The sequence below is a fragment of the Lactuca saligna genome, chromosome 9 (assembly GCF_052625555.1).
Source record: "Lactuca saligna cultivar CGN05327 chromosome 9, ASM5262555v1, whole genome shotgun sequence".
Lineage (NCBI taxonomy): Eukaryota > Viridiplantae > Streptophyta > Magnoliopsida > Asterales > Asteraceae > Lactuca > Lactuca saligna.
The window spans coordinates 89,002,785-89,017,640 of NC_136425.1; the positions used below are offsets into that span (position 1 = coordinate 89,002,785).

General features: G+C 35.7%; 1 protein-coding gene and 1 long non-coding RNA gene across 5 annotated transcripts; one reads left to right on the plus strand and one right to left on the minus strand.

Annotated features, from left to right (window-relative positions):
* Positions 1 to 5,834: 5,834 nt before the first annotated feature.
* LOC145017563 (uncharacterized) lies at positions 5,835 to 7,284 on the plus strand. Of its 3 annotated transcripts, none has more exons than XR_013666572.1 (4): positions 5,835 to 6,415; positions 6,506 to 6,689; positions 6,813 to 6,943; positions 7,059 to 7,284. It is a non-coding gene; the product is annotated as an uncharacterized LOC145017563 (long non-coding RNA). The 3 variants fall into 3 exon arrangements; XR_013666571.1 differs by having other exon boundaries at positions 5,836 to 6,415; positions 7,063 to 7,284; XR_013666570.1 differs by having other exon boundaries at positions 5,840 to 6,415; positions 6,813 to 7,284.
* Positions 7,285 to 7,369: 85 nt separating this feature from the next.
* On the minus strand, positions 7,370 to 14,510 carry LOC145017561 (sister chromatid cohesion 1 protein 4-like). 2 transcript variants are annotated; one of them, XM_078975571.1, is made up of 21 exons: positions 13,840 to 14,510; positions 13,507 to 13,768; positions 13,312 to 13,406; positions 13,179 to 13,222; positions 13,026 to 13,090; positions 12,827 to 12,907; positions 12,632 to 12,709; positions 12,452 to 12,544; positions 12,244 to 12,324; positions 12,065 to 12,151; positions 11,889 to 11,973; positions 11,419 to 11,782; positions 11,145 to 11,312; positions 10,090 to 11,052; positions 9,665 to 9,806; positions 9,273 to 9,409; positions 8,433 to 9,181; positions 8,183 to 8,216; positions 7,946 to 8,060; positions 7,744 to 7,873; positions 7,370 to 7,664 (listed from the first exon to the last, which is right to left on the minus strand). In XM_078975571.1, the coding sequence occupies exons 1-21, from the start codon at positions 13,961 to 13,963 to the stop codon at positions 7,566 to 7,568; spliced, it is 3,996 nt and encodes a 1,331-aa protein (XP_078831697.1). In that variant the 5' UTR covers positions 13,964 to 14,510; the 3' UTR covers positions 7,370 to 7,565. The 2 variants fall into 2 exon arrangements, with proteins under 2 accessions (XP_078831697.1, XP_078831696.1); XM_078975570.1 differs by having other exon boundaries at positions 12,827 to 12,910.
* Positions 14,511 to 14,856: the final 346 nt, after the last annotated feature.

The following is a 14,856-nucleotide window of genomic DNA, read 5'->3' on the forward strand; positions in this document are numbered from 1 at the left end:
ACAATTAGGACTCAATATGTAAGGAATTATGGAAGCAAGGATAAAAATGTAAATTCTGGATTTATATTGTAAAGATTTATGGAATCAGGAGTTAAAAAGGTAAATGTCGGACTTATTTTGAAAGAAAAAGGGAAGGGAGATCCAAAGATGTTATTATGGAGAAAAGTTTATGGGGCTTGTGGTATATAAACCTGTCACCCCGGTGAAATCCTAACCCTAGAAACTATGTTGCAGCCGCCATCTCTCCACCTTATGCCTCCCTTCCAGCATTGCACCACCTTACACCTCCACCAACGACGTTGTTTGTTTCCACCGAAGACGAAGGCCGCTACTCCAACGTGATTCGGTTCTAAATATCGGGAGACCCACTGTTGCATTGATGTTGATAGTCGCTACTGTTGCCACCGTTGCTCGTGAACAATCATCGTCAAAGCCGGAAGCCACCATTGAGGTATCATTGTAGTTGGGATCATCGTGGTTCGTGTTGCTGCCGCGGGCTGTTGGCACAACTGTGGCTGTCGTTCGCTGTCACCGTCCTTTTTCTTCTTCCTTTTCATTCTGTCACTGACAGCCACCACTGTGGTGGCTTGAACTGTTTTTGTTGTCGTTATGCACCACCATGTGGTGTTTGCGCCTAGATTCTGAGCAAAGTCTTGTCGAGGTGTATTACTGCTTGGCGGGGAACCAAAAGAAGCCACTGCCACTACCGAGAGGTGGTGGCTGCCATTCCAAATCCGTTGTTGTCGTTTCCGTGAGCCACCAGGTGGGTGTCTGGAGTGTGTACTACTAATTTATGTGTGTGTTGTGTGTGTTTTGTCTAGCCGAAAAATCAAGGATAGCCACCGCCACCACCGTGAGGTGGTGGCTGCCACCTTGTACCACCGTCGGACACCACAAGGGTAGTTGTGTGTACGTTTATCATAATATGTGTGTTTATTTTAGGGTATTGCATTGTAAGAATTGTTATTGGTGATGAAATAATGAAAAGAACACCCATAACCACCACCGTGAGGTGGTGGTTGCCGCCTCCTATCACCACCAGCCGACGTGTTGGGTGGCGGTGTGCTTGTTGTGTTGTGATTTGTTGGGATGCTTAGACAAATGGACTAAACCCCTAATGGGCCTAATAAACCTTAATTGATCAAAAGACCGAGCTATTGGGCCTATTTGGCTATGACTGGGTTGGAAACTCTAATTAGGGTTTAGAAAACCCTAATTTTGGATATATGGGCCTTAGACTTATCGGGACACACATTTGGGCCATTGGAATGGAATTATGAATTACACCCAATCACACCATATGACTTATCTAGTAGAGTGATGGACTTAATGGATTAAGTACGTAATGGGTTAAGTGAGAAACACTTAACCCTAATCGTCATTTTATGTGAAAACCTTAATTTCACTTGGGCCTTAAGTTGGGCCTTTTCTATTGGGCTTTGGTGATTGGTCTAGTAATGGGCCATTAAAGAACAATCATATGGATTAGAATAATTATATGGGCTTTAGGATAAGGCCCGTATGAGGGATTGGGCCCAATTTGGAAATTTAGGCCATAGGTGGGCCATAATTAGGCCTTCATGATTATGAGATATTGGACCATTGGAAATGCCAAATGTTTAGACTAGACTAAATTATTGGGCCTTAGAATAAGACCATGTAAAGGTTTGGACCCAATTTGGAAAATCAGGCGATATATTGGGCTTTGACTCATAGTTGACTTTTGGGCCTTTGGATTGAGCCTTTGGATTGAACCAAGCTAAGATAGGGGTAAAGTTTCCTTTTCCCCCAAGTATAGACTTATGGATATGTGTTGGAACCCAATTGCTGATTGGGTGTTATTTTGATGATTGACAGTTCGAGAACCTGTCATCCAGCAACTAGAGTTTTGTCTACGGGACTGCATCAGTGTGAGGTGAGTTACCTTGCAGTAGAAGTGGGTCGAAGGCACCAAGGTCGGCCCACTGGTAACAGTTATAGTAGATATAATTTTCTTTGTGATAATTATCTGGTATGTTGTTATCTATTATGATTATGTGCTAGTATGCTACGATGTTATGTGATATGTGATAGGAGGGGTAGGTTAGACCCCGGTACCGGTCGAAAGGATTGAAGGGGTAGTTAATACCCAGTTATGTTAGAAAGTTTATGATATATGTGCTATGATATTATGTGGTAGTGGTACGGGGTGAAATAGTCCCCGGATACCGGTCGAAAGGGCCGAAGAAGTAGGCCAGCACCCTGATATGCTAGGTAAGGTTACCGGTCAAAAGGACCGAAGAGGAGGCCAGCACCCTAATATGCTAGGCAAGATACCAGTCGACAGGACCATAAGGGAGGCCAGCACCCTGATATACTAGGCAAGGTACCGGTTGACAGGACCGAAGGGGTAGTCAGTACTTAGTTATGTTATGCATTATGTGTTATGTATGGTATGTGGTATGATGGGGGAACTCACTAAGCTTCATGCTTACAGTTTTTAATTTTGGTTTCAATTACTTCGTTTTCAAAGGAAATGAGTCAGCTCGATTGTAGCGCATCACACTATGTTTTCCGCACATGAGATCTTTTGGATTACACTCTGATATTATTTTATGATAACATGTTTTGATTATTGACACTTTGGTTTTGACATGGAACGCTATTATGGATGTTTTCTTATACTGTTGGTTTTATAATAACCTAATTAAAAATGAAATTTTTGGTCTTAAATTTTGGGATTTTACATCCTTTTTGGTGATTTGAAGCCTTAAAGAAGAAGAAGATAAGGCATTTTGGTGCATCATCTCAGCTAGCAAGCCACTCTCTCGTCATCTTGAGTTGTATTAGGACTCTTGTAAGTCCTCAAGTTCTTGCCTTCTTGTGACTCGTTTGTATCCCTTTGTCCTAGATCTAGAATATTAGTGACTTTTGGGTTCCATGCATGGGATTTGATCTCATTTTCCTTTCATTTTGACCTAGTTGGTTATTAAGACATGCATTGGAATGCATGTCTAACAAGCAATGGTTTTTATGGTATTTTGAGATGGAGAAAGCCTTTTGGAAATTTTGGTTGCTTGGCTTGAAGGGTTAACAACTTAAGGCATTAAGTTGTCCAAAGCGTTCCTCACGACATGATGAGATGGTCGTCACGACGTGACGAGGGGTTGTTTTCATGATTATTGTGTATTCACTCTACCACGACGTGACCAACTAGTGATCACGACGTGGCGACCGATTGAATGACTTTTGAGTGTTGGCTTCGACTTTTTTTACCAAGTTTGACTTTAGGTCAAATTTAGGGTTATGGGATGTAGCTGAGATTTGGTCCGTGTTTGTTGTATAGGTGACATGTAGTGTTGGTTATTAGATCTGTGATCAGTGTTGTTATCTTCTAGACTACGATGTGAGTTTTCTCACTATACTTTGTATTGCATTATGTGTCCTTGTGTGTAGAATGTTGGTATATTGTAGTGATTTGTTAGATTGGTAGATATGTATGATTACATGTACTTGCAGGTTATTGATTATTGTTTGCATATGTCAACATAGTGCGGTTTGAGTTGAGGCGCTATAGCTTTGTGTTGAACTCCAACAAACTCGGGGCAATCCAGTCATGTGTTGTGGGCCCAGGGGCAATCCAGTCTGAGGATTGTGGGCCTGGAGGCAATCTAGTATGATGACTATGGGCCCGTGGAAATCCAGTTTTATATTGTAGGCCTGGTATGCATACACTGTATATGTATCGTTGTGTGAGGTATTTTAGGGAACTTACTATGCTTTGACTTACAATTGTTGATTTCAATGTTTTTAGGTACTTCTAATGATCCGGGCAAGGGAAGGTGTGATTACACACATCCTCATGTTGTTTTATGTTTGAGACATTATCTTGACACTATGATTTTTTGGATGGAAACAATGTTTGATTATCTGATAATTATAAGAAATTTTCTTTTAAAAATAAAAATAAAAAGTTATCATGGTTTTTGGGATATTATCGTTATTTCTTGATTTATTTTTTATTTATAATATATTTAATTTATTTTATATTCAATAATAATAACTTGTCAATTAAAATGATATATTTTAATTTGTAAGTAATTTGTTTTGTTTTATAATTTACATTTTAATTGTCTAAATAATAAATAGTAGAATAATATAAACAACTTTTAATTAAAATTTTCAACTTCTAATTTCAAATTAATTGAATATTATAGTTTTATATATTAATATTATTTTAAAAGAAAATATAATAAGATACCAATGTGACAATCCATTAAATTTTAATAGAGTTGAATGGAATATAAAATCACTTTATAGGATCTGTTTAAGAAGCATATATATGATGGGAATTTGACTTCCTTTTGGTTTGATTGTTGGTCTGGTGACACGCCCCTTTAAGATAAGTTTCCATCTCTGTTCAAACTAGAGTCCAAAAAACATTGTTATGTTTTAGAGAGATGTTCCAAAAATGGCAGGTAACTGAATTGCACTTAGAGTTGGAATAGATCACCAAGAACTGTAATTAAAAGGGTGGAGCAAGTAGACTGTGTGAAGATGCTTTCAGATTCGGTCCTCAGAAGCTCAGGTGACTCTTGGTGCTGGCTTGGGGAACCCTCGGGGTTATTCTCAGTGAGTTCGATTAGGGTTATTTGGGATCCAAAGGTTTGTACTTCGCTTGCTTATAAACATTTCTGAAATAGTTGGGTTCTCATCAAACTCAATTTCTTTAGTCAGAGAGCGGTTCTAAACCATTTGCCTTCCAAAACCGAGTTAGCAAAAAAAGAGTCAGGTTAACATGAGTTACTCGCGAGACATGTGAGTCTGGGGATGAGTCTTCCATTCACATTCTGTTGTAATGTATTTTCAATGTACTTAGGTGAAAGAGATATGGACTCTGCTACAATCTTGGTGTGATCTGAACTTTTTCAATATTTTTTCTTTGGAGAAGCTCCTATCCATCTCTCATGTTTATTATCAATCCTCAACTTAAAAAAAGGTGACTCGTGTGGTGATTATGTTTGCTTTATGGTCAATTTGGAGAACTAGAAACGATATGATTTTCAACAAAGTTCCTTACTCTCCGGTTTGGGTGATTGAAGATATAAAGATAATTACATTTCTTTGGGTGAAAAATAGATCGAAAGGGATCTTCTTAAACTGGGTTTCATGGTGTATTTTATTTTTCATTTGATGTCCCTTAAACTTACATGTAATTATTTTTACATTTTGTCCGTTTCTTTGGCCTTTTGCTATTTGCTAGAGGTTTAATAAAATTTTGCTGTTCAATAATTATAATAATAATAATAATAATAATAATAATAATAATAGAATGTATTCATTAGAGATGGCCGGCCTTAGGGCTGTTTGTTTTTTGTTTGAAGATCTGCGCAATCACTTTTGTCTGCGCCGCGCAGACATATGCCCCCACAGATTGTTTGTTTTTTGGAAGTGCGCAGATCAGAAAACGTCTGCGCGAGGTCTTCCTGGCGCAGACATGGGTCACTGTCTTCAAAGGTCTTCAGACCTCATTTTAACCTAAAAAAAAAAAAATGGCCACCGTGCAGTTTTTTTTTCTTTCATTTTTTGTTAAAAATACATTTTTAATGTTTATAACATGAAATTAAGTTTAAAAACTCAATTTATTTTAACGGCCCGCAGACGTTAAAAACAAACAATCTTCTTATTGCAGATTGCAGACATTTGGTCCACCTCTTCTGCCGTAGAGGCTTGCAGATATGATCCACAGACTGCAGACATTTTGACTTAAAAAAACAAACAGCACCTTAGATTACTTTATTTCCCTCGAATAATACACATTTCCTTTCATAATTACTATTTACGTTCACAAAATTTCCCTCCTTTTTAGGTTGAATATGCATACAAAGATAAATATCCATCCGGAGAGAGAAGCAAACTATTTAATCACCCATTCACATGCCCTCCTCACTCGATCCCTCCATCTTCCTTTCGATTTTGCTTTTTAGGGTTTTGAATGTTAAGGAATCAAAATCGCTTTATCTGGGTTTATTTGAATTGATACTTGGCTTTGTCAGGCTGCCTTCAGTTGGAAAAAGGGATACATGTCTTATCTGATGTCCTGTTCTTGTGATATGCTCTGTTGTTCAACGCTCCTTGGTTTCCCCTTTCATCGGAATCCGTGCACTTGAAGAGTACATACTCACAATATCTCTTCTTCTTCATCTTCTCCAAGATGAGATTTTAGGGGAAACGGAGGAGAGAAATGTTGGCCATGGTTGGAGGTGAAATGGAGAAGGATTTTGATTCTAAGCTAAGCATTCAGAACGTCACAGACAAACATGTCGATCGTAATTCCAATCGATCAACAAACTTCGAATTTAGGGCACCACAAGTGAGTTTCACCATCCACGATTTCGAATTGGGAAAGATCTATGGCTATGGTTCGTATTCGAAGGTCCGGTTTTCCTTCTTTTCTCTTGTCGATCTCTAATTCTGAACTTCGCCATCTGCTTACAATTGAAATTCGATGATTACATGTCATCAGGTAGTGAGAGCACGAAAGAAAGACACATGAAAACTTTACGCCTTGAAGATCATGGATAAAAAAGTTGATCACAAAGGAAAACAAAGCTCCGTATGTGAAGTTGGAGAGGCTTGTACTCGATCAGCTTGATCACCCTGGAATTATCCGACTGTTTTTCACAGATTTCAAGATGACGATTCACTATGTAAGCAAATATCCATCATACAAACCTAAAATTCCCCTCATTCTCTAATACAATTCTCAAAATGAAGAAAACATTTCTTTCATTACATCTTGTTATATAGTATCATAAAAGCTTTTATTTCAGATGCTATCAGGAAGTTCTCCATTTCAGGATGCAAGTGAGTGGCTCATTTTCCAACGAAAATTATAGCACGTGATGTCATATTTCCAAGTTATTTTTCAGATGAAGCTAAAGATCTGATTCATAAATTATTGGTATGATATATTGATATAAGATACATGTAATTTCCATCTTTTTTCAAATAAATTATTCCATCATCTCTAATATACACTGAAGAATCTTTATTTGACCAATCGAATCTTGATGAAGCCAGCAATGTAACAAGGCTTGAGAGCATTCCAGTGGAAGAAGGCAATTGAGACGCTTCATATCCAGTGATTTCTAATTATTATTTTTAGAATTTTTTATACATTCTTTTGGTTTATGTAATATTTAATCTTTGACAACGTTGTGTAGGCCATGCTTTTTTGTTTTTCAATGTTGTAATGTATAAATGACGATGAGTTTTATGAACAAATGTTTTTTTTCTTTTTCATTGTTATATTTTTATACACAATACAAAAATATACTAGTAATAATGCAACATTCAAGAGAAACATATTTTTCGAATAACAAGTTAATTGACTAAAAATCACACAACATCTAAACAAGATTATTAATAAAGAACTGACAAGACATGTTAGCATCTAACAATAATACAGAAGGTATTATTTTACAGATTAATTACAAATAAATATATCATCCTCTCTCCATATAAAATGCTTAAAATACTAAAACAAGCTACACAACATAACTTTTCTTTTTTCTTCCATCAGATCAAAAGTCTGATTTCAGAAGCTTCGATCGTGGCAATATCTCAATGTTCTCAAAGGCATCACTCTGTTCCACGTGGATATAATCCTTCGTTTTAAGAACCTAAAAAAACCATTCCCATCTTTTAACACAAAATCTAATAAAAAACATTTACCAAAAAAAAAAAAATTATAAAGTTTACCAAAGTTTCAAAAAACATTCTTGATGCCTCCTTGCGAGTTTTCCCAGATAAAAGGCTGTTCATACGAAGAGCCTTTCTTCCATTCTCTTCTTCCTTATTAAACATATTTTGGAGATATTTTCCAACAGCCCTACAAAAAAAAAAAGATTTTATTTATTTTCTTTTTAAATTAATGTTAAAAAAATAAATAAATATGATTTACTTGGTACGTGAAGACCATCCACTGTTATCAATTAAACGTTTTTCTTCAGTGTCACTCAAATCTTCATCAGGCTCTTCAGCATCATTTTCATCTTCATCATCCAAATTCAGAAAATCTGAAAAAACAAAAAAGAAAATACCCGAAAAATATTATTCTTAGCAATAAAACTAAGGAGACCAAAATACTTAAAAACATATTTTCATTAAATTACACATTCTGAAAATAAATGAAGCAAACCTGTATTATTCTGAACTGGAGAATATTCCACCTCCTGCACAAAAACAAACCAATGAATTAATAAAATATTTTTAATTTTAATGTCACAAAAGTTACAATTTTGTCATATCCAAAAATAGCCCTAGAATGAGGGCATTTACGTCTTTTCCACTGACAAGAGATCAAGAGCGGATGGGTCATGTCCGACCTTTTTAGTGAGACAAAATTACAATTTTCTCCTTGTAATTATATATATATAAATATAACTTACATCATCATCATCAACCCTATTCTTGGGATTATTATCATCTTCTTCCATATTTGTTTCTTCTGGAGAAGCATCTTCATGATCTGAAACTTGTTTATCATTATCCAATAAAGCTTCTTTTGAACAAGATTCAACTTCAGTTACATTTTCAGCATCTGCTTCAAGTTGTTTACCAAAAGTACCCTCGGGAACCGAGTTATTTTCAATACACTCCACTTCTGGTTTTGGGGTTTCTTCCTCATTCTCATTTTTCCCAATTTCTTCAGTTTCTTGATCAATGGCAACCACCTCGGGTCCCACCACCACCACCTCAACCTCCACCTCATCTTTCGCTTCTGACGTCTTTTCAGGTGAAGCAATATCAATCTTAATTTCATCGGTTTTATTGTCGATGTATTTACTATTTATATCTATAGAAGCATCCGTCCCAACAGAGGGCAGATCCGTCTTTTCACTCTTTTCATCCGATTGAACACTTTGGAGAGCAGCAGGAGCAGCATCTGTCTCAATTGTTGCAGTTTCTAAAGTAATCGGTTCTCTTACTTCATTGGTTGAATTCATTTGTTCTTCACTAACATGATAATCATCTTTGTTAGCCTCATGGAGATTGAGATTTTCTTCAGGGGCATTTTCGACATTTTCATCGAGTTGGGAAACGGGTGGTGCATCTGAAGAAGATTCTATACGGGAAACCCTAATTTTCCTTAAATCATATGATCGACTGTGCAAAGAAGCTAATTTGATTGACATGCCTGAGAAGTGAAGTGAGAGAAATAAATAAGATTTATTTAAGTCCAATGAAATTTTCATAAAAAATTCCAAGATTTTGAAATTTAAACTCACCAGTAAATAAAGCTTCATGAAAAATGGCATCTTCCCAAAGTTGTTTGTGAATCATTGAAAGTTCAACCCAAGTACAAGAAACCTTCTTTCTTGGTCTCCTTATGTCACTTGTATCAGTCAATTGCTGGCGTATCATACTTTCACAAAAAAAGAAAATAAAAAATATTAATATAAAAATCCAACAAACATAAGAGTAACAAAAAATTACATAACAAAAAGAAATTTCAAAATATTTTTCAGCTAATAATACTTGGGTAGGTAGCTTTCATTAAAGAAACCAAAATATAGTTGTGAAACCACAACCCCAAAATTTGACAAAAATATAGTGGCGTTTATGTAATTTTCCCTAACAATTTAAATAAATAAATAAATAAATAAAAAGAGATACATACTCGCCATGCAACACAGTGCTATCATCCATGGGCACCTTTCTTTTAGGCGGAACACTATTCTTGGGCGGTTTGGGTGCAGTCTGGCGCCGCCTTTTTTGTGGAGGAGGTGTCGGCTGCACTTGCATAACTGAAGATCTTCCAACTGTAACAAAAAAATAATAATAATAATAATAAAATCAAAATCTGAAATTTAATTTTTATGAAAAAAGATAAGAGTAAATTACACGAATGGTCCTTATGGTTTAGGGTAATTTGCACGTTTGGTCCCTAACTTATTTTATAAACTCAAAAGGTCCCTAATTTGTTTTTGTTACGCGCTTGATCCTTGTCTTACTTAAAAAGACTATTTTGCCCTTGATTTTTTAATACCCCAAACCATAGGGACCATTCGTGTAATTTACTCAAAAAGATACTGCATTGCATACCTAAAATGGATGACAGAATATCATCATTATTTGGAACAGAGTGGGGAGTTATGTTGGTAGTCAATAAACCAGAAGGATCACCAAAATTGATACTTTGCGACATCATTGAGCTATCATTGAAACTCCTTTTTTTTCCACTTGTCAAATGACCACCATCGCCCCTGGACAAATTTTCTTGAACAGGTGTAGTATTCTGTCGAAGCACAGCATCTGAAAACCTTTCTTGCACAGCAAGCAATCTCTCAGCAGGAGCGAAATGAGAAGAAGACGAAGAAGTGTAGACATTTGTGTTGTTTGACTTGTTTCCTTGACTTGCATCTTGAAACCTTTCTTGTACACCAAGTAATCTATCGGGAGCAGAGATTTGAGAAGTGTAACTATTCGTGGTAATGTTATCTCCTTGTGGAAACCTTTCTTGCACACCAAGCAAAGTATCAGCAGTAGGGAAAGTAGAAGTGTAACCACTCGTGTTAATGTTATTGTTATTGTTATCTCCTTGTGGAAACTTTTCTTGTACTCCAAGTAATCTGTCTGTATCAGGGAAATGAGAAGTGTAACTGCTTGTGTTATCTCTTTGAGTAGTTACATGATCTGAAAACCTTTCTTGTACAGGAAGCAAAGGAGAAGTGTAGAGATTTGTGTTGATGTTAATGTTATTAACTCCTTGATTTACATCTTGAAACCTTTCTTGTACAACAGGTAATCTCTCAGAAGCTTGAAAATGAGATGTGTAGATATTTGTTTTGTCTTGTTGAGGTATATCTTGAAACCTTTCTTGCACACCAAGTAATCTCTCGGATGAAGAGAAATGTGAAGTGTAGGTGGTGTTGTTATCTCCTTGATTCACATTGTATGGTTGTTCATTGTATAAGTTGCATCCCACTTGATCTTCATCATGAGATTGAGTGAAGTGAATCTCTTGCAAGTTTAAATCGAATGTATTTGTTGCATGTGAAGCTTCCCCTATAAAGATTAAACCATTTAATATTATCCTTTATAACATGTTATACAAGTATGAGATTAAAAAAAAAAAAAAAAAAAGAATATATATGCACCTTGCATCAAACCAGATCCTCCAAAAAAATTGGAGGGATTTTCTTTTTCTCTTGTTTCAAGTGAGTGAAATGAAGAAACATTTGTAGGATTATTCTCATGTTCATTTAGGGTTTCTGAATTTGATACCAAATGGGAAGTAGTAGGGTGGTATGCATTTTCAATATTTCCTGCATTAGGAAAAGAAGATTGATTACATAATAAAGGTTTAATCACTTGATGGAATTATGGAAGGAATGGAATGAGTTATTCCATTCCTGATGAAACAAAACATACCTTGAGCTTTAAACCAATTGTCACGGGTGTTGATATCGTTTCCATGTTCTTTTTCAATGGCATTTTCGTAATATGTTTCTTTAACTCCTGCAAGACCTTGAGTCATAGTAATGGATTGATGACTAAAATCATTGATTGACATATGGTCCACTGGAGTTGACTTTTCTTGCTGATGTGGCATGTAATGAGTCACCTTTTGGGAAGTGTTTTCTAGTTTCTCTTTTAGAGATTCATCATCACATGTTGGAGTTTCTTGAATATTGGGCAAATTTGGTTCTTCCCATAGTCCAGGAGTTGAGGGGCCCTCATAGTCATCTGGGACATAATCAGCATCACCATCATCATACCCATCAGAATCCTCCATCTGACAACAAAAAAAAAAGATAAAAATGTCATCTTTTTTAATCTTTATAAGAAAAGAAAAGAAAAAAAAGGAACCCTGGAAACAGTTTTAGGGTTTTTCTACTTACCTGATCTAAACCATCATCATCAGACATGGCATCATGATCTTCATCATCCTTAACTGGTGTTTTTGCCTGAGGATCAAGATCAACACTGTATTTGGAAAAATATTTAATTATGTTAGAATATTGTATAATGGCAAAATGGTAATAATCTTAATGTCCTTTAATCACAGAGAGCATACTTTGAGTTCAATGTAGCAGTATCAGTATCAGTAACACCAGCAGTTTCTGCAGGAGTTTTTGCCTGAAAAGATGCCTGAGGATCAACACTGTATTTGGAAAAATATATAGTTTATGTTAGAATATTGTATAATGGCAAAAAGGTAATAATTTTAATGTCGTTTAATCATAGAGAGCATACTTTGAGTTCAATGTAGCAGTATCAGTAACATCAGCAGGTTCTGCAGGTGTTTTTGCCTGAAAAGATGCCTGAGGATCAACACTGCATTTGGAAAAATATTATTATGTTACAACATCGTAGAATCAAAAAAGATAAAGAGGATTTAGATGAATCTAATAATTTTAATGTCACTTTTTGAGGTTTAATCATAGTCTCACAGAGAGCATACTTTGGATTCAATGTATCAGTATCAATATCAATATCAGCAGCAGTTTCTGCAGGTGTTTTTTCTTGGAAAGATTCTTGAGGATCAAGATCAACACTGCATTTGGAAAAATAAAAAGGTAGAGGATTTAGATGAATTAAAAACTTTAATCTCCTTTGTGAAGCTTAATCAAAAAGAGCATACTTTGAATTCAATGTATCAGTATCAGCAGCAGTTTCTGTAGGTGTTTTTGCCTGAAAAGATGCTTGAGGATCAACACTACTGCATTTGGAAAAACACAATTATGTTATAACATTGTAGAATCGAAAAAAAGTAGAGGATTTAGATGAATATAATAACTTTAATGTCGTTTGTGAAGCTTAAACACAGAGAACATACTTTAAATTCAATGTATCAGTATCAGCAGCAGGTTCTGCAGGTGTTTTTGCATGGAAAGATGCCTGAGGATCAAGATCAACACTGCTTTTGAAAAAATATATATATAATTATGTTAGAATATTGTATAATGAAAAAAATAAAGTAGAAAAATTTAGATGAATCTAATAACTTTAATGTCCTTTAATCACAGAGAGCATACTTTGAATTCAATGTATCGGTATTAGTATCAGCAGCAGTTGTTGCAGCCTTCTCCACTACAAGTTCCTGTAGCACCAATTTTTAGAAGCCCTTTTAGAGTTTGCATTAATTAATTAAAATAATGTTAAAAAGTAGAAATTACAACATTAGTTACCTCATTAAGGTCCAAGTGAGATGCTTCACCATCACCAAATCTCTCTAAAGAACAAAAGAACAAATTAATTCTGTGAAAACAGTAAATGAAAAACAACTCAAAAAGTTGATTATTGATGAACAAAACAACCAACCATCTCGTCCAAATTCAGAAGTAGTGTAAACAACACCCTCCATAGTATCTTGAAGTGTGATCTGTTCCTTTGCACCAACATGATGATCAACAAAACTACAGAAAAAGATGATGATATTGGATTATTGTCGCACTAATCCCTGGAAATTTTCGTTCTAAACAGATGGAAACATAAGATTGATAGTGTGACACTAACCCCTGAAGATTTTCATTGTCGGGAAGCTCAAAATCATCCAGATCAAAGGTCTCCGGTAGGGTTATGGCGTGATATGGAGCGGTGGATTCTTCAGGTGGCAAGTCCACAGCATTGGCTCGAAAAGCATTTTTTACTTTTAGCAACGCCTCGCTACAATCATCGAAAAGGTAACTCACCTTCTTTGAATATATCCTAACAACACCGAGTAGAAGATGGCTGGACAACCGGAGTGCAATCGGCATTTCAGGAAAAAGGATCGAGTCTGGCAAAACAAGCAGCAGAAATTAAGAACGCAACAACAACAGAAAACGAACGAGAAGAAGACAAACTTACCTACAGAGACGCCGATATCGGTATCTGAAACCTGATTTTTGCGAAGCTTTCGCTCCAAATGAGCAGCAATCCATATTGTACCCAAGGGGCCTTTTTTCGCTAATATAAACTGAGAATAAAACATCTTTTACCTCAAGATTTCATACAAACTACTTCTTCCGAGCAAACCCTAGTTTCCCCGACCTCTACTTCTTAACCACTACAATAACTTAAAATTCCCAAAATTCCCAATAAGATTCCACCTAAAACTACCAAATCTTTCCTCAACCTTAATCAGGACCCAAGTCTGAAAGCAAAATCACCATCAATTTACAGATTTATACTCACTAACATGACAACTGAGCCCCACGGAAGAAAAAAACCCTAGCTTTAGCAAAATTCAGTAAATGATAGACGGAAAGAACTAACGACTTGATCAATTATGAGATGGAGCTCGTATTCCCGAGGATGAACTAATACTGCTACTGTTGTGGTGGATTCGAAGGCTTTTTTCGAATGTATTGTTGGAGTTCAGATGGGGGAGAGGGAAGCGCCTTTACTTTTCGAATGATTTGGGGACTTTTTTACATGTAAAAGGTCAAAGTAGGAAAGTCTCGTAACGGGAGCTCCGTTAGAAGAGCCATAGACGGATGATGTTCGACTGTTCACAGTTCACGCGCACTTGTGGGCGCTCGACTGAAGCTCCTTTGACTTGAGTTTGAGCTTTGCGATTGTGTTCCTTATCTATAGTAGAAAAGAAATGGAAAGAAATAAAAATAAATAGTATTAATGAGGTAAAATGATTTATTAGGATAATTAAGTTTCAAAATTATTTAACAAATATCAAAAAATACTATTAAACTAAGGTTTTTGTATACAAAATATAATCTAAGTGTATATATATATATATATATATATATATATATATATATATTTCAAATTACATTTTATGGTGACCGATTGGTTTTTATTAATATTACTGATTAAAATTACTCGATCGGGAAAATGTCTTACAAAGATAACTAAGTTTCAAATTTT

Excerpts from the sequence above, each read along its gene's own strand:
- LOC145017561 (XM_078975570.1), bottom strand. The coding sequence starts at position 13,963 with ATGTTTTATTCTCAGTTTATATTAGCGAAAAAAGGCCCCTTGGGTACA. Across the intron at positions 12,325-12,451 it reads ACTGATACATTGAATCCAAA|TGTTGATCCTCAGGCATCTT; the intron begins GTATGCTCTCTG and ends TTCCAAATGCAG. Across the intron at positions 8,217-8,432 it reads ATAGGGTTGATGATGATGAT|GAGGTGGAATATTCTCCAGT; the intron begins GTAAGTTATATT and ends GTTTTTGTGCAG.